Below are 24,550 nucleotides of genomic sequence, written 5' to 3'. Positions count from 1 at the left end.
TGAGACATAGTAATTTTCAAGATATCTGATTATATTTATGGATTTTGGAGAATTTAGTGACAAAAGGAGAAAAAAAATGAAATGGAAAATGCAAAACAAAACCTACAACATTAAGGATATTGTTATTAAACATTTATATTACGGGTCCATTGTGTTAGGTGCTGTAAAGACAAAGTAAATGATACTCCCTACATCAAAGAGCTTGCAATACAAAAATTAAAGCTTTATTATGTTCATTCGTTTCCGTATTTTATTGCACTTTCCTGGCAGAAGACTATGTAGGAGTTTAAACGTAGGCCTAGAAACTTAAGTACACAGATTTTGAAAACATTGACCTATATATAATTATTATTTTTTAAATAAACAGGATTTAAAAAAAAAAAAAAAGCCAAACAACATATATTCCACCTGTACCTTATGTTTTAGGAGATATTTCTCTATTTAAGAATTTTTATGCTCAGTCTTTTCCATCTCTACTAACCAGAACTTTACTTGAACACGATTCTTCCAACTAGTTCTCTTGACCAACCCCCATCAGAATGTAAATTTGTTTAGATACAAACTGAACATAACAAACAGATTGAGTTGGAGGAGTGCCCACACAAATCAACCGCCACAGTAAACCTTTCCATTTATATTTCCTGCCACACTTCCCAGTTGTTTTCATAAGGCTTATCTCCTTTTCATCATCAAATAGGAGTCAAGTAACTTCCTTCAAAGCTGACACTAATGCAGCTTTTTGAATCAGCCAGTGAAAAATGATAAGAAAACAACAGGACTGTAGTACACAAGTCAGGCAGTTTCACTTACATAGGTTTGGATCCTCTTTTGCTGCTGGAATCTGTCCAACTGGAGGCACAGCATGGATTTTTAATGATTGATGCTTTAAAATGTTTTGTAAATGATCTACAGTACTGTGTATTGTATTACTAATGATTCTTCAGAGATGCAGAGTGGGTGAGTTTATATCTTTTATTGGGCCAACTTCTGATGGTGAAAGAGATAAGCTTTTGAGCTAAAAAGAGCTGGCTACAACTACACTGCAAATAATCATTCTTCATGTATTCTGAACCACAGATCCATTACATCTTAGTGCCTAGACTTTGCTACCCAACAGATGTTCTGATATTTAAAGAAGGTTTTAAAAATATATTCACATGCTGCTTGTATATTTCCTTGTATTTTAAGACACAGAGCACTTTATGCTGTTCAAATATAGGGGGGTTTTACCCCATTGAAAATAATGAGTTTGTTTTGGTGCTGAATTTAAAGAAAGTAAATTTTAGAGTTTAACTCTGCAGAGTGCATACAGTTAACCAGGTTAATTTAAGATGTTAGAACCTACCAATGTACACATGTTTTTTTCAGAAGACAGTATGAAAAAATTGAAAAGGATACTCATGTTTCTTGGGCCCTAAAATTTACTTACTTTGGAAGTTCTACCATAGAGAAAATTTTCCCTTTGGGGTTGTGTGTGTGTGTGTGTGTCTCTCTCTCTCTCTCTCTCACACACACACACACACACACACACTTTTTAAAAATCAGAACAATAATTTAGTTACAGTAAGACTCAAAGTAAACAAAATGGTGTTGGTGCACAATTGGTAGAGTTTGTGTATATACCCGGACTTGTTCACTGATTGTTACACAATTTAAATAAAACATATATTGAAAAAGGACAAATGAAAAACAGGCTTATTCGGAAACAAGAAGATAATCTGAGACAACTGTAAATGTGATTGATATTCTGAGCTGGATTACTTTAACAGTATCTTGTTAGGGAAAAGAATGGTTATTTACTCAACAGTAAATGTGGTGTTACCTGTCAGCTCTGTGTTCCTGGGGAACCAGGGCACAGTATCCAGCCTATTTGACTCATGAAGGACACCCCCCCCCCACCCACCCCGCTGCCCCCAGCCTCTGCTTGAGCCAAAACCAATCAGAAGAATGATTTACAAAAAGCAATGAAAAGGCAGTGGGAGACTCACCTAAACCCTCCTGGACAAGGCTGACAGGATTAAGGGAACTCCCCTAGCCTCATTTGCATCGGAGATGGGACAGGGAGGCATCTCCATTAGCATACAGAATGGAGAACAGAGATTCCAAGGAAAGAACTGCACTGAACTCTGGGACCAGAAAAGCCAGGAAGCACTGCATGATGGGGGGATCTCTACTCCAGACGTTAATGAACCCACGCCTACAAACACCCAGCTCAGTAGTTATCAGACCAATTCTAGTAACAAATCCTTTATTGGTATCCAAAATACTGAAGCTGCCTAACTACGTTGCGAGCTCCCTCGAAGGAACACACATAGCCAGAAATGATCAGTTCCTATTGTCTAACCTGAACAAAACAGCGTTGGTATACTCCCTTGAGCCATCAGTTTACCCATAAACAAATCCAGTGTTCTCCCTTGATCCATTGTTGTTTCCCTACAAAAAAAAAAAAAAAACCCTACCCACGCTCAAGTAAGTGTTCTGATGCCTTGATCCAAAATCTGCATCAGTTCCATTGGGACTTCATCTTCTCCTGACTGATTGTGCTGGGGGCTCTGCCTGTCTCCAGCACTCCGGACCCCCAGCTACCATCACCACCTGGGAACCCCAACCGGTTCAAGCTTCACGGAGTGGTGAAAACCCAACTCTCTCTCTGCCTTTTTATTTTTCCTACTCTAGGTATAGCTTTCTAACCCTGACTTGTGTGATTAGTTATAGTTTTCAAAACCAGACTTTTGTAATCAAATTTAAGCTACATTTAATATTGCAACTGTTTTGTTTGTTTGGCTCTCCTTGTATGGTTATTACCTGGCAATAAATAACTTTTATGGTTAAGCTGGTTGCTTCCCTCCCTCCATTTTGTGTTTTTGGCTTCCCCATTTGCTCTGCAGCAACACTTCTCTTACCTAAGCTAAAGATCCCTGTAGCGCCCAAGAATCCTGTGGGGTTTGCTCATCAAGTGGGTTACTACCAGAACAACTGTAACGTGAAAGCGGGGACTGGGACATGCTGAACATAGGAGGGAGGCAGCTTGGAAATGTTGCTCGACCCAGCCTGCTGAGTCCAGGGGGAAAATAAGGGTGGCAACTTGGGAGTCCTGATTGACCTGGTCCGCTCAGACACACGCTGTTAATGTGTGTGTTCATCTGATTCTGGGGCTGGAAGAACCCAGCCCTGGGGAACCTAGGTCCTGCGCGATAGCTCCATTGGGAGGGAACTTGCAGAAGGGAGAAGTAGAGTTCCATATGAAAACACAAGTGACACAAGCAGTACATTGACAGAATTACAGAACACCCCCCCCCCCCGAAGAATAACCCTAATAAATGAGCATACCCCAAAGAAACAGGCAAATCTGGTAACTGTGGTTCTTCAAGATGTGTTATCCACATCCACCTAAATTCCATTTTTTGATGCACATGCACACAAGATCAGATTCTTTTGAAAAGAAGTGTCCGCAGGATCCGTGTCTGTGCCTGTATGTCCTCCAGCACCATGCAGAGAAGGGTAAAGGGTGGGGCAGCTGCAGTCAACTTTCAGTTCTTTCACCAAAACAGAATCCAGGTGATATGGGGAAGGAGTGCAGATCATAGTGTACCTGTGGACATCAGAACTTGAAGAACCGCAGTTACTGTAGAATAAATAACCATTCTTTCTTCTCCAAGTGATTGTCCACGTCTTACACTTCTAGTACTTCACAAGCTGTGAACTCATGTCCAAGAGGTGGGTGTTCTGCGTCTACTGAAACAAGGTCAGCAAGACAGCTTTGCCAAGGGAGCATCAGATCTTGAGCAACCACTGAATAGTGTTTTGTTAAAATGTGAACTGAACTTCAGGTAGCTGCTCTACAAATCTCAGAGATTAGAATGCCTCTTATTGAAGTTGCAGACGCTGCTGGAGTTCTGATGGAGCAAGCTCTGCTCTGTGTAGGTAGGTCCAAATGTGCTACATCATACTGCAGTCTAATGCAGTCCAAAACCCATTTAGATAGCGTGTGGAGACAGGCTCACCGTTCATCCTGTCAGAAGACCAGGAACAATCATGGTGAATTCCCAAACGGTAGAAGAGCGTTCTTGGTACATCTAAATTGTGGAGCCTAGTTTCTTGTAGACTAGCATGACGTTTAGGGAAGGTAACTTCTGGGTAAATCACTTGATTTAGATGAAAATCTGACACTATGTAAGAACTTCAAGTGAAGTCTTAATGTTCCTTTGTCCTTCTGGTAAAACTGTATATGATGGTCCTTCAATGGGACCTCTGACCTCTTAGATCTCTCCTATTCTTCTGGATGAGATGGTAGCACCTAAGAAGGTAGTCTTCATAGACAGGTGATACAAAGAGGTTGCCACAGGTTCAAAGAGAAATCTCATTAACGCCAATCTCCCTTCTGGGATTTCAATGGATTGTTAAGTGTCTTTGACTGATGGAAAGACACGAATAGGACCTTTGAGGAACTTACCAACTAATGGGTGAAAAGACTTTGAGACCCTCTATGGAAGGAAGAGCAGAAAGAGCTGCCAAATGGACTCATGTGGAGATAATTCAGAGCCCCAAATGTTTCAGGACTAGAATTAAATCTAGAATCATTGCTATTGGGATCTCTTCAGATAACAGATGCTCCTGCATTGTCCAAATGGTGAAATTTCAATTTTTTTGCATAAATCAGAATCCACATGGGGGTTTAGCATGCTTTAATTTATGCTAATTGATTTCACATCTTTAACTGATTTGCACTGGGTAGACGCTGCCTAATGCTGCTTGTTGGAATGCTCAGTCCCTGTTCAGGAAGTTGTATTTAGCCAGGAACACAGTAGTTTGAAAAGCACATTTGTAAGCTGGTTGAGGAAAAAGCCTTATGGTCAAGAGGTCAAGTCCTTTGGGGTGTTTATGCAGAGGTGTCATTTTGGGTGGTCCCTGTTGTTTAAACCACTTGTAGACAGCTGCAACCACTATGGATTCCAGTGTGGTGTATAGAAATGTATAAACCCCTTCAAGGGGACTTGGTAGCAACTATTCATCTTCGAAGTGGGTATCACTGATGCTGGGGTTTGCAATAGATCCCTTTCTGGATCCAGCAAGATTTCATTTATTCACATTGGCAACCTACCAGGAACTGAAGGAACTGCACCAGAGGACTACCAGATCTTGCAGGAGCTCATCTGGCTGGGTTGAAACAATTGGAGTAAGAGCCTTATCAGGTAAAGATGACAATATCACTAATGTGATAGGGTGGACATCTGTCTCTGGCAGATCTTCTTGCTCTAAATCCTGGTTCTGATACTAAAAAGTATGGTGGACCAGTTGCCTTTCATGAGGTGGTCTAAGAGGTGAGGAAAACCTGGCTTTAGAGTCAGGAGCAACCAATGAAGTCTTTCTATTGAGTTGCATCCCCCAAGGGGCCTGGAACGGCCACAATTACATCAGATAGGAATATAGTAGACCCCGGAGGATGCCAATTAGGGGCTCATCGCTAGGTTCTCAGTATCTCATCCTGTGTCATCTGACTCCATCAGAGCAGCTTGGCTCATAGTGAGGGAGAGTGCAGTAAGTATGTGGGAAACATCTCTCCATTTTGCTTAGATGCGGAAGAGAAATCCCTCTTCCATACATGGAGCCACTCTCTTGGGAGTTCTACAAGGTTCTAGAATATTCTGTGCAGGAACTGAGGTAGCCAATCCAGATGTCACCGGGGCTTTTTTTAGTGGCAACAGCAACCTTGTGAGGACAGTTACTTTCAAGTCACTCAATACTGTGACTTTCTCTATTCTGATGAGATTCAGTTCCACAGGCATACTCTGCACATTAATGGGCAGCATGGTATATGTTGTAGATGACAGGACAAAGCACTCTTTTGTTAGTGCCGGGTGCTTCAGTTCTGAGTGCTTTGGTGCCAGGCAGGGAGCTTGGATGACCACGCCAAGTGTTTCAGTGCGAGTACTTTGGTACTAGTTGAGGCATTCACCAGCTCATGAAATGGCACCAAGGCCATCTGGTAACCCAATCTCTGCATTTAACTGCCTCCTCGCCAGCACAAAGTAGACTGGGGAGATCTGTCTCTCCAATCACGCTGTGACCTGTGCTGTTTTCTCTCTGTCTCCTTGGAACACTATCGAGGAGGGCAAGGAGGCTCTTGCCAATTCCACAGTGAATGGATGAGACTTTCTTGAGGAGGACTGAAGTCTGGAGCTGGGAGTGGACCCAAGAATTACCAAAGCAGTTAGTGACAGTTTGGAAGTCATCTTCTCAATCGGCTGGGAGGATGCCTTCATGGACTTTGCCATGAGGAAAAGTTTTTAGAAGTGATTCCCCCTTTGAGCTCTCAAGTGGTGTATGTGCTCCACCTGGACAGAAGCAGCACTTCCAGTCTCCATCATTAATAAGAATAGCTGCCTTGCAAAAGGGACAGGATTTAAAACTGGGAGATTCTGACTCTGCCAGGTCCAGGGGCAGCTGTGGATAGAGCACCTTCTATCTAAAAGATGTCTTCCTTTTTATTGCATGCCAACAAGCTTAAAAACTATATTAATCTAACTATACTAAAAATCATATCTACAACACTAGGTAAATAAAAGCCAATTGCATAGTGCAGAGATATGGGCCCTGCCGAAGAAGTATCATGGGCAGTAAGAAAGAACTAAAAGGCAGCTGAGCCAATCCCCAACCTTTATGCCATTGGCTACAGAGGACTGTAGGGTATGCAGGATGCAGGCATGGCTCCAATAGACACTGGCATTCAAAAGATTCCGATTTCACAAGCATGGAGCACACTTGCATGAGAAGTGGAATACATATGGACAATCACTTGAAGAAGAAACTGAAATTCCCACCTAAATCCACTAACATTTTGATAAATTAACTTGGTATATTACCCAAAGTTTATTACATACATATATCTAATAGACTATACATTTTCACAGTCTCCTAAACAATTTATCCTTTTTAAGACTGGTTTTCATTCCCTCATTTTGTCAATATTAAAAGTATTTTAATATCCACCTTTACTAATTTTATCATTAACCTTTCTTTGTTATGACACTAATAAGGTACACAGAGACATGTCAAGTATTCAGAATGTAAATATGTGCAAACAAGTTTAACACTGGTGCAAGAAAAGATTACAATATGTATAATGAAAAAAGAATTCATCTTTTCAAGAAGATTATTCAGTATTAAGCTATTTAAGAAATAACATTTCTTTTTCTCTCCCATCATTGACAGGGTTGTGTCACAAATATATGCTTAGTTCTGCTTGGCATCACTTTGTTAATGCTTTGTTCATTAATTTAACAAATTACCAGGAGAATATGTTTAGAATGGGCAAGGCATTATCTCTTGAATTTCATTTAATTAAACTCTGCTATACCAATACGACAGTCAGCATTTCATAAAGGGAATTATTTTAAGGATGAAGGTAGAAAATATTTCAAAGTTCCCTGCTAAAACATGAAAGCATAATCTAAAATTATCCCTGCAACATACTGTAATTTATCTATAATATTAAAGATGTTATTTCCAGAGTTAGTAATTAATTGGATTCCACAGAGAAATAATTCAGGCATTCTTGATAGCAAAACGATGCACAAAGGAACAAAACATAGAGCCGAAGGACAACCATAAACAACCACTGTGACTCTGCTGAATTACAACAATCATTGAGCTTAATGTGAAATAAATGCTGGCTGCCTTTTGTATGTGGCCATTACTCTGCTGCAAAGAGATTGCCATTGAATTTTGATTATATTGCCTTAATAAAAAGTAATGAAAGTGGCTCATGCTCTAGTGGCTTTCCTTTAAATGATACACAACAGTGATCTTGCAAAGGCCACTATGCCACAAGTTGATTGAGTATGACACCTCGCCTGAGAAAGGCTGTGTTACACTCTCATGGTAGATAACTGCACTGATATTGGCTAGACTACTCACAAAGCTTTTAACTAAAGACTTTCAATGAAGCACCATTTAGAGTCTAGGTTAGCTTTTAAGACTTACCATCGATCCGGCTAACAAGTTCTTCCAGCATTTTCACTTTCTTTTGAATCCCTGGCTGTGCAAAGGTGTAGTTATCCTAAGGAGGAAAATATCATATAAATAATACATAATAGCAAAAATTATGAAGACTTTTCATTTGCTTATTTAAATCCACATATTTTTGTTTAATATAAACTTTTCAGATTAGGACAATGGCATTTAAAAAAAATGAAAGTTCTGTTTCTATATATTTATTATTAATAATCAGTAATTAATCACATTCCATAGATGTAGTGGTGATCTCCAGGTCCAGTGGCATACCTTTCATTTTTGACTGCCTCACTAGTACTTCACTCGCTAATCCATCCCCACTGGAATTTATGTTAATATTCTAAACCTCTGAGCAGATAACAAAAATCTGCCTTCTAAAGACTTCTATTATCTCACCAAAACATTAACTTTTACCCCACAATTAGACTGGTCCGGGATGCAGGAACTGCAAGAATTCAGCCCTAAACTAGTGACAGGATTAGAGTTCGATCTTCAAAAGCTTAGATGAATATTCTCAGCTGGTAGAAATAATCATAACCCCACTTCAATGGAGTTATAACAAACTACACTAGTTGAAGATTTACCCCCACGAGCCCAAAAAGTCACAGGCAGGCCCACCAATGGGGCGGAGGGAGAGGGAGCAAAGGGGGCAATTGCCCAGGGGCCTGGGCAATTTAAAAGGGCCCGGGAGGTCCCAGCTGCTGCCGCCACTGCTGTAGTAGCAGTGGTGGCAACGAGGAGCCTCGGGCCCTTTTAAATCGCCCTGGTGGGCTGCAGGGCTCCTAGGCGCACAGGGTGGAACTGGTGGTGGCAAGCATGTGAAAGCCCTTGACATGCCGGAAGAGCACGACAGCAGCGCAGCCGGCAGCTCGCTGGGCATCAGACAGCGCAGGCGCAGCACTGCCCAAATTACAAGCGGACTGTTCTAGGAGGCCCACTGACTATTCTGCCCTTGGCAGAGCCATCCCTAGGATACGGAGAATCAGGGCGACCGCTCTGGGCCACGCGCTTTGGGGACCCCATGGGCCAGCAAGATTGGCCAGCACAGTCGGCCCCGGAAGTAATGGATTCGTCACTTCCACCCCAGGCCTCACACCCCCATAGGGACAGCCCTGGCCCAGGGACCTGGAATTGCTGTCAGCAGGCCTGGTCACAGGTAAAATTGTGAACCCAAATGCAACATGCAAATTCCACAATTGTGCAGATAGACTGAATATTTGTATGTGCAAATGCCTGATCTGAAAGTACAACAATGGCAAATGGTCATGCAAATTATTGTAGTTGTATAGATGTGAGTTCTGATGTATTGAGAATGAATAGCTTGAAAGTCTATGTAGAGGGAATACCACACATTAGTTATACCACAGAAGAGGAGATGAAACTCTCCCCTCCATACCTATGCTTGTCAATATTTTGTAGAGCAACGTTATTTGAATACATTGTAGAATATCTAAATATTTAGTAGCATTCTTCATCTCACAGCCACTGCACAGGAAGACTCATGATACTATGGCATGATTTTAAACATGAAGAGAGAATAAAAGAAACCCCAGTACCAACACATTTTTTTTTTAAAAAGAATGCAAACATTTTAAAAATTGTTTTCCTATAAAATGTGGCATACACAAAATATCTAACGAGGTGATATGGTGTAAAAGATATTTTGGCATAACTCACTTGCAACATGCCATTGGTGAGCTGTGTAGCCATCCCAAAATCATGCTAATTAAACCACCCTTGCTGTTGGAATGCTAATCTTTCCATTCCTATGTTGATTTCAGCTGGGTAATCTTCACTTTGCATTAATGCAGTGTTGAACATTTAACAGTATTTATTTAAAAAAAATACTATTTTGACGCATACACATTAATTTATTAAATTACATTTATGGGGTTTATAAAAATGTAGAAAGTGTAATTTAGATTTTTAAAATCTATAATGTCCTAAAACGGAACAAAAATATTAAAACATTATTTGTGTTTAATAATCCTTATACGAGTAGAACACATCAGAATATGGAAACAAAGTTTACTAACTTGTGGATAATAGTGAACTGAAGAAACCCAATATGCAGTAAGTAAATGCATTTTTTTCTGGTAACCTGGGTTTCATTTTGAGTAGACTCACTAAGGGCCTGATCCAAATTCCATGGAAGTAAATGGGATTCTTTCTACCAACCTCAACGAGATTTGGATTAAGCCCAAGGACACTATATGAACCTGTTCATCAGTGTGCATTTTCCCAACTACCAAAAAAACAATCTGACAAATCAGCATGATTAGTAGCCTCTGATCAGCAGAAATCAAGAACTGGACTAAAATGGATATTACAGATCAGCTATATTGGCAGAGGTGTGTTGGAAAGTTTACATAGTACCTATTTAAAATATGTAGGATTATAGCCTATACTAGTCCTCAATTTTACAAATATTAAATCTAATTTGAAAAAAGCAAATTCAGAAGTTCACAAGGGAAAATTACTTACAGGTACTGTAGTCTGTTGCCCACCCTAAAACAGTGAATTGAGGTCCCAATACTATTATGGTGCCACCAATTGGAAAACGAGGTACAGATTTGTGAAGTCCCACTCTCACCCTGCAGATTACACTCGTCCATTAATTAGAGACATTTCCAGATAAAAATTAGTACGCAAAATAGTAAGAAAAATAATAAAACAGTACCAGCACATTATCCAGCATAGAGGAGGATAGGATGGAAGAAGAGAGGACTACAATGAACAGATAACCAGTAATTTTCCCTTGTCATACATCTCTCTCTCCTCCCATCCTATGACAAGGGATAAAGGACCAGACAGAAGATGTAGCCAGCACTAATAGTGCTGCTAACCCCAGATGTTAAAAAAAAATCATAAGTCAGACCCAAAAAATCATGAGCCTGTCTTTAAAAAAATCTGACTAAAAATGCCTCTCATATAGCCCTCCTTTTCCCTTCTCGTTCTTCCTCCGACACCCTACATTACACTGCATCTGGCCTTCAACATTTCCCTGCATCCTGTCGGCAACCCACTTCCTCCATATTTACTTGTAGGTTCCTCACTCTGCCTCCTCCATGCCCCACCTCCCATTTCTTTGCATGCCCACAGCAAGCCTCCTGCTCTCCACATTCCTCAAAGTTATTTGCCCTGTTCCCTAATATATTGCCATTCTCCGATACTCTCACAGTACCCATTCCTAGCACACCCACATTCTCTTTTCCCATGCCTGACTCTCAACGTCCCTCGGGGCAGCCTGTTTTTAGTCTCAGTGGAAATAGCAGGAGATGGCATCCATCTTTGTCTATTGGATGGCCAAAAAGCTACAATCCCATAATTGAGGAAGAAGGGCATATTGGTTAACAAAACCAACCTGGTTTAGAGGGGAAGTGAAGACAGTGATTAAAAATGTAATATATAATAGATGGAATACAGGGGAAATTAATATTAATGAATATAAATCAGAAGCCAGGAATTGTAGGGAATGTATAAGGGAAGCAAAAAGACACAAGGAGAAATCTATAGCCAGCATAGTGAAGGACAATAAGAAGGAAGGGTTGTTTTTTTTAAGTATATTAGGAATAAAAATAATCCCAACAATGGTATTGGTCCATCGCTAAATGAAAATTGGAGAAATATCAATAATAATTCAGAAAGTGTTCAATAAATATTTCTGTTTTGTATGTGGGGAAAAAAACAGGTGTAGCCATATCATATGACAAGAACATACTTTCCATTTCACTAGTAATTGGGAAGACCTAAGTAACTATAGGCCTGTCAGTCCAACATTGATCCTTAACTGATATAGCATTCAATTAATGAAGAATTAAAGATAGGTAATGTAATTAATCCAAATCAACATGGGTTTATGGAAAAGAGATCCTGTCAAACTAACTTGCTTTTTTTTTTTTAAATATTAGAAGTTCGATTCATAAAGGTAATAGTCCTGATGTAATACACCTAGAGTTCTGCAAGGTGTTTGATTTAATCCCGTATGTTTTGATTAAAAAACTGGACCGATATAAATTTAACATGACACACACTAAATGGATTAAAAATTAGCTAACAGATAGTTCTAAAAATGTAACTGTAAACAGGGAATGATTGCCGAGCAAGTGTGTTTCTAGTGAAGTCCTGTATGCATTGCTTCTTGGCCCTATGCTATCTAACATTTTATCAATGGCCTGGAAGAAAACATAAAATTATCACTAAAAGTTTTCCAACTATTCAAAAATTGGAGGAGTAAATAAAGAAGATGACAGATCACTTGGTAAACTGGGCACAAGAAAACAACACAAGTTTTAATATGGCTAAGCATAATTGTACATGTCTAGGAACAAAGAATGTAGAACATACTTGCAAGATGGAGCACTCTATCTTGGGAAGCAGTGACTTTGAAAAAAAATATTTGGGGCCATGCTGGATAATCAACTGAACATGAGCTCCCAGTGTGACATTGCGGCCAAAAGGGCTAAAGCTATCCTTGTAGTATGAAAAGGAGATTCCTGAGTAACAGTAGAGAGGTTATTTTACCTCTGTATTTAGCACTAGCATAACTACTCCTGGAATATAGTGTCCAGTTCTGGGGTCCACAAATCAAGTATGTAGATAAACTGGAGAAGGATTCAAGAAGAGCCATGAGAATGAACAAAGGATTAGAAAACATGCTTTATAGTAATAGGCTCAAAGAGCTCAATCTACTTAGTTTAACCAAGAGAAGGTTAAGAGGTGACTTGATTACAGTCTATAAATACCTACATGGGGAACAAACATTTGATAATGGGCTCTAAGGTATAACACAATCCAATGGCGGAAAGATGAAGCTACATAAATTCAAACAAAATAAGGTGTAAATTTTTAACAGTGAGGGTAATTAGCAATTGGAACAATTTACCAATGGTTATGGCGGATTCTTCATCACTCGCAATTTTTAAATCAAGCTTGGATGTTTTTCTAAAATGTATGCTGTAAGAATTATTTTGGGGAAGTTCTATGGATTGTGTTATACAAGAAGTCACACTAGATGATCACAGTGACCCCTTCTGCCTTTGGAATCTATTAATCTATGAAACGTTAGTGGGATGTGGCATCCATCTTGCTAAAGTGCTGGCTGTGGCTTCAGTGCCACTGACTGTAATGGGAGAGGGTGCCCCCCTTTGTGAGGGCAGCCTCACTTCGCCTGCAGAGGCCAAATGGACATGGTGTTCATCCTTCTAAGGGCAGCCTGTGGCTATTATAGCTAAAGGCAAAACTCAGAGATTGAATGCAGAAATTTATAAGAATCCTTATATTAGAAAGACAGAAAATCAGACAGAAACATTGTAAGGACTGACAACAGTGCATTAACCCAGGAAGTGGGTTTACCTTGTATGATACTACCAGAATCTTGCAGCCAAAGGCAGCTTCCTGAGAGAGGAAAAGCCTGGGGAAACCTCAAGAAACTGTGTATAAACTCAACTGTTCTTCTCCTTACAAGTCTTTAGTCAAAGGTGAAAGATGTACATGATCTGAAAAGAAACCAGGGTATTCTGATAACTCTGTATGGAGTTATGGGGAAATAAATCCTCACTGCCTGTCAAGTGAAGGGTGCTCTAGACAAATGACATTTCATAAGCTCATGAAAAAGCTTACCAGCCTGGTCATGCTCAGTGAGAATGCAGCTTCAAGACCCCCATAGCCAATCTGAGATGAATGTGACTGCAGAGCACAAGCCCCTGAGAATGAAAGTAAAGGAACTTGGGAAGTACCCACAGGGCATAGCTAGGCATATTCAGTCTGAAAACCAAGAGTGGCAGGGTCACCATCAAATCCGCAAAATCACAACTGCCATGTCTTCACTGCCTTCCTCAGTACTTTGGGCAGCAGCAGAAGTGTTGCAAAGGAGGTCATTAGGACTGAAGAGTCTGAGAACTCGTATGAAGGTTTCCAAAATCTGGTGTGCCTCACTTTGCCAATGATTTTAAAGACCAGACTGCATTCTCCCAGAACCAACAGTTTGCAAATAAGCCAGCCTGCATGGAAAAGATACCATGAATGAAAAGTTGGGTGCAATATGAGCTCCCGCTCATGAAAATTATCCCATTCCTTCTACCCAGTGGTTGCCATACAGAATCAGATTCTCAAGAATGTATTCCCTTCAACACAAGCTTGAAAACACATCCAAAGTGTTAACACAAAGATCAAGGTTCTCCTAATACCATACTGAGAACTGAGAAGCAATGAGAGTGGGAAAATGCATTTTCACAGGAGAAGGTAATGTCCATGAAGGAGGAAGACAGAACAAGGATATGGCAGGAAATCTGTTTTCTCTGAATCTGAGGCAGAAGGCTGTTAGCAGGCCACTGAAAGGCACCAGAAAGGGCACTAAGGGGCCATGCAAGCTCTCTCTGGTGCTTCAACAATGGAAATTACAGACACAGAAACCAAAAGGCAAGTGCTGTGGCAGGCACACCATCAAGAGCACTGCAGAGAGTGTTAAGAGTGAGAGAGTGCAACACAGAGAAAACTGAAGGGAAACCTGTCAGAGCATCAGGAGAGGGAAAAAGATGAACCTCCACCAAAGGCCAGAGAAAATGACAAATAATTTTACCAAAAGATGGAAGTACGTGCTGGTTCCTTAGGTTTCTCCCCTCCCCAGTAAGAACACTCTGGTTATAGAGCATGAAGTTCTGTCTTCTGTACCATCCCTCAGCATAGGATCCTCCCCCAAAAAACTATGTGGGGATGGGATCCAAAATTCAAGGTTTAATTCACTGTAGTTGAATGAGAGATGATTTAAAACAATCCTGCTCTTTAAAGCAGATTATCAAATTAAAATATAGTTCTGTACAGAACCTTTCATTTTCAAGGAACTCCAAAGTGCTTTGTAAAGTGATATATTAGATACTGGTAGTTTGGTAACTGTGTTGCCAAACAGACCAGCCATACATTAGTCCATTTAACATTAGAAACTATTATACTAAGTGAGCAAATGTTGGCCAGAACACAAGGATAATCCCTTAAAATTTTGGAACAGAGCTACATACTCCAATTTCCCACATGGAAAGCCACCAGAGACAAGCAACAACGTTTTCTGGTTAGCATTTCATCTGAAGAACTGTATCTCTAACAGTGAAGTACTATACTAAGTGGCAACATTGCAAAGAAAGGAAAATCCAGACATAGGATTTAAATCTAGAACCTTTTAATTCCAAGACAACTCCCTCTGAAAACCAATTATAATTGTAAATATAAATAATTCGTATAATCTCAAATGCTCACATTTGGTTTTCAAAATGTATGTTTTTAGTGTTTACATACAAAATGCATACATTACAATGAATGTTTTTCCTTGTGTTCTAGCAAACATTTGCTCACTTAGTATAATAGTTTCTAATGTTAAATGGACTAATTATGAATAGGAGCCACATGAATAAGAAATCTTAGTTTATAGATTTTATTTTTAATGTGGTATACAGAATCCTTGAATTTTCTTACTTCTTTTTCTTCCTCTTTTACGGTATATGTCATGAATACTTCAAAATTTAAAATCGACTTGCAGTTTGAGCCACTTTCTGATTAAGAAGACAATACTTAGGAAGCAAGAGTCCAGCGTAAGAAGTTAAACATTCAAATATTTTTCCATAATTTTAAAGACCTAATCTACTGAAAAATGGAGAAAGGCAAAAGAGAGATATAGATGATATAAATTAAGGAAAAACAAAGGTATGAGAGAGGGCAGCACTGGGCAAAATGAAAGGGTTAGGATGCAGCCATACTGGGGGAGATAGGAGTAAAACAAGATGAAAGCCAGCTTTGCTAGAAAACTACTACTAACGAAGATGTGTTATGTTAACAGTTCTGCATGAGACCAACCTCCACAGTGGCTAGAAAACTGTAATTCAAGTAATTCTAAAATTACTTCCATAGCATGAGGCTGTGCATTATTGTTACTCCAACCTTACACATAAGCCTTGTTTACATTAGAAAGGGTTTGCCATCATAGCTATGTTTGCAAACCCTCCTAGTGCAGATACAGTTTGTATCAAGAAAATAACTCTTTTGCCAGTATAATTTATACCAGTTTCCTGAACAAAACAATCTAAACCAGCAAAAGGGCCTGTTTGCTGGTATAACTGGATCTATACTAGGACTTATAGCAACATAGCTAGGTCAGTTAAAAAAAAAAAAAAAGAAATCCTCACCCCTAACCAACATAAGTGCAGATCAGGACTAAAGAAAGCAGGTTCAATTTGACCCATGGTCTCTTAAATATCCAAAGGCCAAACATTCAGATCCAAGGGGCATGGCACTACTTTCTAGGCACAGAGACCCCTGTCATATCTATTCCCAAATATGAGGAACTGCAAAGGTATTTCTTGAAGAAAGAAATGTCAAGACGTATATCAGTTGGTAGACTTTTATTTGCTTTTCCCGTTAAACAATCATAGAATCATAGAATATCAGGGTTGGAAGGGACCTCAGGTCGTCATCTAGTCCAACCCCCTGCTCAAAGCAGGACCAATTCCCAACTAAATCATCCCATATTGTAAAAGAATATTTCAAATTAATTAGTACATTAGTTTGTACAACTAGCTGTGCGATGGAACCATTACTACAAATAAAGGTGAACAAAACAATTATCTGTATTAACAGCACAACAGATGTATAGACAGTAACCTGTACGTGAGGCTAGATTTCTGTAACAATGATACATTCCTGCATTGGAGACAAAAATCACATATTGACTCAAGAAATAACATATTTAACGAGTATGGAAAAGACTGACATTCCAATCCGTGCTATAACAGTACAAATGTTAAGTATTAGTTTATATTTATTTTACTAGCAGGGCTGCATACCAGTAATGAAAGGAAAACATACACAAAGAAATTTGGGGGAGGTTTCAGTGTGGGACTGGTGAGTTGTTTTTTTTCTTTTTTTTTTTATTATTATTAAAGTGAGTTACTTTCCTGAGTATTAATTAAGGAAATTAATAGTGGTGCACTGAGTCAAGTTTACCTAGTACCAGCCTGTAGTTAACTACTTCCATCAACATATTTGGCACTGGCACTGCATCCTGACCTAAACATCTCTGCTACTCCAAATATTAGTTTCTCTCTAAAGCACAGATTTCAAAACATGCTGAAATGTGAAACTGTGGGATATAGCAGGTGGTCTCATCATAGTTTCCTATTTGTATGTGCTTGTTACTGACAAACTTTAAGTCAATTCTTTAGAGATCAAAGGCCAACCAACAGCACCACAAATAAGAACAGATATTTTTAACAAACTTTCTCAATTTAAAAAAAATTTCTCTGCGTTGGTTTTATTGCATTTCTGCTTGTGTGAAGAAAGCTTTCAACTTGCACTTAAGAAAAAGATGTTAGTACAACAAAGTGCCTTTCAAGTTTATCAGAGAAAGTCAATTTCTGGATGGCATCCAGTTAAATAATTAAAACCAAAACAACAACAACTTCAGTATAGATAGTTTTGAACTCAAAATCTATCCACTTCAATAAATGGAAAATGTCTAGTTATTCCTTATGGATGCAGTCATTATTAAGGTAACATGGCACAATTTAGAGTCTTCAAACAAATTTAGGAATGTTTTAATATATCCAAACTACAGATGTGCAGCTACAAAAAAAAAAAGCAGTTTATTCTTTTTCTAGTATTAGACATGAAGTATACAAATATATATTGTCTGGCTATACCAAAAGAAGGACAGGGGATAATCAGGCTGCAACTTTATTATTAGATGTCTAGGACTACCCGGCAGATAAAAGTGTACAGCACAGGTAACCCCATGTTTATTCTGTAATTACCCCGGGGGGGGGGTACCAGCTCCCCCTCTTTTTCCATCTAGGTCCCTCCAGCAAATTCATTGCCAGGGCCTTACCATACCTGGGAGGCTTCCACCAGCTCCCCCTCTTTTTCCATCCAGGTCCCTCCAACAAATCCATTGCCAGGACCATACCATCTCCTCCCCCCCGTAGGAGGGTTACGGCGGGCTATAAGAATGGAGGGTTGGCTCCCTGCCGTACCAATCATAGGAGTCCTCAACTGCCCCCCCTGCTCATTCCTTTAACAAACCCCTTTTTAAAGTCCTTTTCCATTTATCTGATCACCATATATCTTTCCTGTGGAGTACTGCACCGGACATCCTAACTTCTTTATATATTATGCTTCTGTATCTTTTCCCTTTTTCAGTCTTCATGATCCCCTACTAATTACATGTCAAGGTGTCAATAATGATTTAGTCACATTATTCCCTCACTCAAATTATCATTTACTCCACCCATCTCAGCATCCAATTCAAAACAATTGGTTATCAAAATTGTTAATTTGCTCTCCACTATCTCTCTGACCTCTTACCCACCTACTTCATTGTAAACGAACACTGTGGGGCGTAATTCTCTCACTGGTGCTGGCTCATCTATCTGGAACTATCCTTAGTTCCCCAATACCTTCCCTCTATTCGGACAATGTTACAGAAATTACCTTCTCTCTGTCTCATAATAGACTTTTTTTTTTTTTTTAAAGGGATCTGTGATATTGTGGAGGAAGGATTCTACGTAAGTGTAAAGTGCATTCTATTATCCCTAGTCCTTTAATGACTTATGTTGCAAAAACTAACACTAAAAAACTAAGATTTAGAAATTAAGCAAGCAAAAGTCAGGGAATTCAAAAGCTGTTTCCACAGTAATATTGCACATCATTATGGAGCTGTCAGTAGCGACTACATAGAGTTGTGTTGAGATTTGCAGTTGAAGCAAGACTAAAATCCCTCTGTTGCACAACTGAATTGTTGAATTCAATTTCCAAACTTGGCAGAAGGCAACTTTTCTATGTACTTTTCTGTACTGAACTATGGTTTTGTTGAGTTCTTTTTTATAACTAGTAAAATCTTTAATAACTTTTGTAGAAAAAAAAACAAATTTTAAATTGCTCCCATCTTTCCCCAAATTTTCACACACATTTCTGAACTGCCATACATGATACTTCTTCAGCGTTGACAACTAGACTTTTGAAATATTTCTTCGGTAATGTCACTGGGAAAGATATTTCTAAATTAGGCCAAGTCTACACTACCACTTATGTTGGCAAAACTTATGTCGCTCAGGGGTGTGAGAAAACACACCAGAGCAACATATTTTTGCTGGCATAAGTGGTAGTATGCACAGCACTGTCGGCCAGAGAACTTCTCCCACAGACATCACTATCACCGCTCATTGGGGGTAGTTTAATTATATTGATGGGAGAGCTCCCTCCCATTGGCACAGAGCAGCTACACATGAGATCTTACAGTAGCACAGATGCATCGGTACAGCTGTGCCACTATAAGCTCTATAGTGTACAAATAGCCTTAGATGTTTTAAAGCACCCATCACCATAGTATTTCCATGACTGTGAACGGTGTCTAACCGAAAGCTGCCATTTTAATGGCAAGAGTCCCAGCCCGATGATATGGTGTACTAGAAAGAAAGTAGAAGCTAATGGAATATGTAGTAAACAGACTTAGAAAACTATTGTTATGTACATTTATTTAATGTCTATATAGTAGCTTGATTATTTTAACCTTACATTGCTTTAAGCATGTCAAAGGCCCTAGTCCTCATGATGATTAAGTCCATGCCAAGTTTGAAGGATTTTCCTCTTTTCAACCTCCTGAATTATCCAAGTGCAAAGGAGCAACAAGTGAAAAACAAGCATAGGTTGGGAACTGCACCTGGTGTATAATTACTCAAGCAAAGGAAAATAACATACTGAACCTGCACAGTAAACTATTTCCTTAATTTTTTTATACTGTTTCTCAGCCAGTGTTTTCAAACTTGGAAAACAACATTCTGTACTGAGGACCATATGCGTGAGATGGTTTTTAATTTCTAAAAACTAAATAACCAAATTTAGTCTAGTTTAAAGAATCATCTGAATAATATTTTTAGAACATCAAAATTATTATTCTGTGCTCAGATAATGAAAAAAATGGTTAAATAGAGGAAGATTTTAGCTTCTGAAGATAGATGCTTAGAATTAATGTGCCTTCTGAAGCATAACTATACTGTCACTACTGCAATGCTTTAAATACATGATGAATACATGTGCCTTATTAGAGCTTTCAGTTGCTCTAACCATTAATTATCAGGTATATTTTCTATTTTGAACTGTCAGATTCTGCATGGCTTTTTGGTTAAAGAAAATGAACATTTTAAAAAAAAATTGTGATGGCTGAATGCATTTTGCAGAGATGGAAAAAGTACTGAAAAGGAAAAAAAAACTGAAAGACAGCTTTTAATGTAGTCACTGAAGGAGAAAAGCAGTCAGCTAAAACTAAAAAGTACACCTGTCAACAACTTCAATAATACTTGTAGCCAAGCATAAGAAGAACACTACAGCACTTCTCACCTCTTCGGGTTCGACAAAATATCCACAAACAAATTCTCGATGAAAATGTAATAGATACAATTTACAAAAATAGACTGAAAATACCACACAAAATATTCACTTTTTAGTTTTATAATCTTTATTTTTAATATAATGAATGCATGAAGCCAGTTCTATGTTTTTCATATGAACAGACATGTACCACTGCATAGTCAAGTATTCTTGGCTCTGTGGATGAGGGGAAAGCAGTGGATGTGTTATTCCTTGACTTTAGCAAAGCTTTTGATACGGTCTCCCACAGTATTCTTGCCGCCAAGTTAAAGAAGTATGGGCTGGATGAATGGACTGTAAGGTGAATAGAAAGCTGGCTAGATCGTCAGGCTCAACGGGTAGTGATCAATGGCTCCATGTCTAGTTGGCAGCCGGTTTCAAGCGGAGTGCCCCAATGGTCGGTCCTGGGGCCAGTTTTGTTTAATATCTTTATTAATGATCTGGAGGATGGTGTGGACTGCACTCTCAGCAAGTTTGCAGATGGCACTAAACTGGGAGGAGTGGTAGATACACTAGAGGGTAGGGATCGGATACAGAGGGACCTAGACAAATTAGAGGATTGGGCCAAAAAAAACCTGATGAGGTTCAACAAGGACAAGTGCAGAGTCCTGCACTTAGGACGGAAGAATCCCATGCACTGCTACAGACTAGGGACCGAATGGCTGGGTAGCAGTTCTGCGTAAAGGACCTAGGGGTCACAGTGGATGAGAAGCTGGATATGAGTCAGTGTGCTCTTGTTGCCAAGAAGGCTAACGGCATTTTGGGCTGTATAAGTAGGGGCATTGCCAGCAGATCGAGGAACGTGATCGTTCCCCTTTATTCGACATTGGTGAGGCCTCATCTGGAATACTGTGTCCAGTTTTGGGCCCCACACTACAAGAAGGATGTGGAAAAATTGGAAAGAGTCCAGCGGAGGGCAACAAAAATGATTAGGGGTCTGGAGCACATGACTTATGAGGAGAGGCTGAGGGAACTGGGATTGTTTAGTCTCCAGAAGAGAAGAATGAGGGGGGATTTGATAGCTGCTTTCAACTACCTGAGTGGGGGTTCCAAAGAGGATGGAGCTCGGCTGTTCTCAGTGGTGCCAGATGACAGAACAAGGAGCAATGGTCTCAAGTTGCAGTGGGGGAGGTCTAGGTTGGATATTAGGAAAAACTTTTTCACTAGGAGGGTGGTGAAGCACTGGAATGCGTTACCTAGGGAGGTGGTGGAGTCTCCCTCTTTGGAGGTTTTTAAGGCCCGGCTTGACAAAGCCCTGGCTGGCATGATTTAGTTGGGAATTGGTCCTGCTTTGAGCAGGGGGGTGGACTAGATGACCTCCTGAGGTCCCTTCCAACCCTGATATTCTATGATTCTATTCCTTTTTCCACATGTACAAAAAATAAAATGTATCCTTCTTAAAATCACATAGGTCAGACTCAATCAGATTTATAAATTATTCCATTTATGCCTCATGTAACAGACTGTTTGCACTATTATAGGTTTTATAGGAATAGACTAAGAAAATATTATCAGATAATTAAACTGAATTGAGGACAAAATAATACAAGTAATAAGACACAAATTTTGAAGTACCATGCAAATTTCATAGCCCCTGGCAGAATCAGGCCCACTTGGTGTTGTAGTAGTGCACAATCACCACCAGACTGTCTCCTTGTGTCAGAGTGAAAGGTTGCAGGAATTTTCATCTCCCTTGCACCCTCCCAGGCCATCTGCCTTTGCATGCCACTCAGCCCTCTGACTGAGAAGCTCCTAGTTCAAACCCTTTCCAGGATAACAAAATGTTCAAGTGCAGCTGAAAGTCCCAAATAATCAACTTATCTTCTGGGCCTGGTGATGAACCCTTTCCTGTAGTTCAACTGCCTTTCTCCAGCTCTGGTATCAAGCACTGTCCCATCCAACCTACCTTTTCTTGAGTCCTCTAGCCTCCAACAGTGTTCAGTGCTCTGGTCCTTCTGAGAAGCGAGCCTGCCTGTCTGATCCCTGTGGCTTCTTCCCCTGACAGAACTCTCTCAAGTCTATTTATAAAAGACCAAGGTGTCTATTGAGTTATCACCTGATCTTTCTTTAGCCCTAACCTCTCTGGCTGACAAGTAACTACTTAATTACCACCCAGGTGAAGTGAATGTGACTAACTAGGCCTTTAACCCTTTCTCACCATCACAGGTGCACAGAAGAACAAAAGCCTTTAAGGCTTTACATGATCTTAATTTTCATATTGAAGGGTAATGAATATTTTAAACGCTCTTATCTACTTCTCTTTTAACTCTGACAACTGTTGGTTCATCTTATGACTCCTTAAAGTCAGAAAACCAGAGAAAACTTAAGATACTGACGACTATTTTGTATGTCAATGGTATCACTCCTCCAAAGGCGACTTTTTGCCCTTACTTAAGAGATTTCTTGGCAGCTAAAGACATTAGGATAGAAATCATAGTATTATATAGGAAATATCAGACAGTGTCCTGGAATACACCTGTGTTGGAGGCAGAATCTTTTTGAAGATACTCAGTAGTACACGCTGCAATTCATCCAACAAATCCACTACAGCAGGCTGCAAAACATGCGGCCCACGTGGGCTCACTGTGTGGCCCACGGGGGTTGAGTAGATGGGCTCACTGTGCGGCCCGCGGGGGGGGTGAGTAGGCAAGCGGCGGGTGAGGGAGGGAGGCTGAGTAGGCGAGCAGGCGGGCAGTGGCGGGGAATGAGTAGGCGAGCCGGGCAGGTGGAGGGCTGAGGAGGCGAGTGGGCGGGCAGTGGCAGGGGAGGCAGGTGAGCCGGTGGCGGGGGAGCGGGGGCTGAGGAGGCGAGTGGGCGGGCAGTGGCGGGGGGGCAGGTGGGGTGGGGGGCTGAGGAGGCGAGCGAGCAGGCAGTGGCGGGTGGTGAGTAGGTGAGCCGGGGGAGGGGGGCTGAGGAGGCGGCGAGTGGTGAGTCGGTGGCTGACCTGTTCTACTGATCTGGTCTGACTCCCATCCCCTCTCCCAGAGCCGGCTCCAGGCACCAGCCAAACAAGCAGGTGCTTGGGGCGGCACATTTCTAGGGGCGGCATTCTGGCGCCGGCCATCACAGGTGCCGACTCCGGGGCATGGGGAAAAAGTGCCCTCGCCGCCCCAGCTCGCCTCCACTCTGCCTCTGCCTGCTCCCCTGAGCATGCCGCCGCCGCTCCGCTTCTCCCTCCTCCCTCCCAGGCTTGCCGTGCGCGAAACAGCTGTTTTGCACAGCAAGGCTGGGAGGGAGGAGAAGTCAAGCGGCGGAGCACTCAGGGGAGGCGGCGGAGGTGAGCTGGAGCGGGGAGTGGTTCCTCTACCCCCCGTTACTTCCTGCGCCCCCCCACCCTAGCTCACCTTCGCTCTGCCTGCTCCACTGAATGCGCCGCCGCTCTGCTTCTCCCCCCTCCCTCCCAGGCTTGTCACGTGCGAAACCGCTATTTCGCGCAGCAAGGCTGGGAGGGAGGAGAAGCTGAGCGGCGGGCGCTCGGGGGAGGCAGTGGTGGTGGAGCGGAGGTGAGCTGGAGCGGGGAGCGGTTCCTCTACCCCCCCATTACTTCCTGCGCCCCCCCCACCCTAGCTCACCTCCGCTCCGCCTGCTCCCCTGAACGCGCCGCTGCTCCACTTCTCCGCCCTCCCTCGCCTGAGAGGGAGGGGGGAGAAGCGGCACGCCCGGGGGAGCAAGTAGAGCGGAGGTGAGCTAGGGCGGGAGGTCACGGGGGGCCCGCAGGAAGCAACGGGGGGGAGAAATGCAGCACGCCGGGAGAGGAGGCGGTGCTGGGGATTTGGGGAAGGGGTTCGGAAGGGGTGGAGTTGGGGTGGGGCTGGGGGCATGAAAAAGAAAGGGGAGGTGGCCAAAAAAATTTTTTGCTTGGGGCGGCAAAAATCCTAGAGCCGGCCCTGCCCTCTCCAAGGGTTGCAGCTGTCTGGAGGTGCCTGCCTTCCACGCCTTCCTCATTCACACCTCATTCATTCAACAGGCCAATTGTTTACAAAGTGGGGGGAAGTTCTTATTCTACTTCTAGCAAAAAGACATTTTTCTTTTACCTTAACTATACTACCTTAGGGGCCCGCTATAACATATTACCGAGGTTTAATACTGCTGTTTCGGTGGGGCGGCGCTGGGGAAGGAGGGTTTGTTT

The 24,550-nt window shown here is 41.3% G+C and overlaps 1 protein-coding gene across 1 annotated transcript in view; it reads right to left on the bottom strand.

The window, feature by feature from the left end:
- TBC1D22A (TBC1 domain family member 22A) overlaps window positions 1–24,550 on the bottom strand; it is a 456,657-nt gene that overhangs the window by 229,119 nt on the left and 202,988 nt on the right. The window contains exon 10 of the mRNA XM_065417476.1: window positions 7,984–8,059. Within this exon, the coding sequence (XP_065273548.1) occupies window positions 7,984–8,059 (76 nt within the window). The remainder of the gene's footprint in view (window positions 1–7,983; window positions 8,060–24,550) is intronic.

This window comes from Emys orbicularis, chromosome 1 (assembly GCF_028017835.1).
Source record: "Emys orbicularis isolate rEmyOrb1 chromosome 1, rEmyOrb1.hap1, whole genome shotgun sequence".
Taxonomy (NCBI): Eukaryota; Metazoa; Chordata; order Testudines; family Emydidae; genus Emys; species Emys orbicularis.
This window is presented reverse-complemented; position numbering and strand designations above follow the sequence as displayed.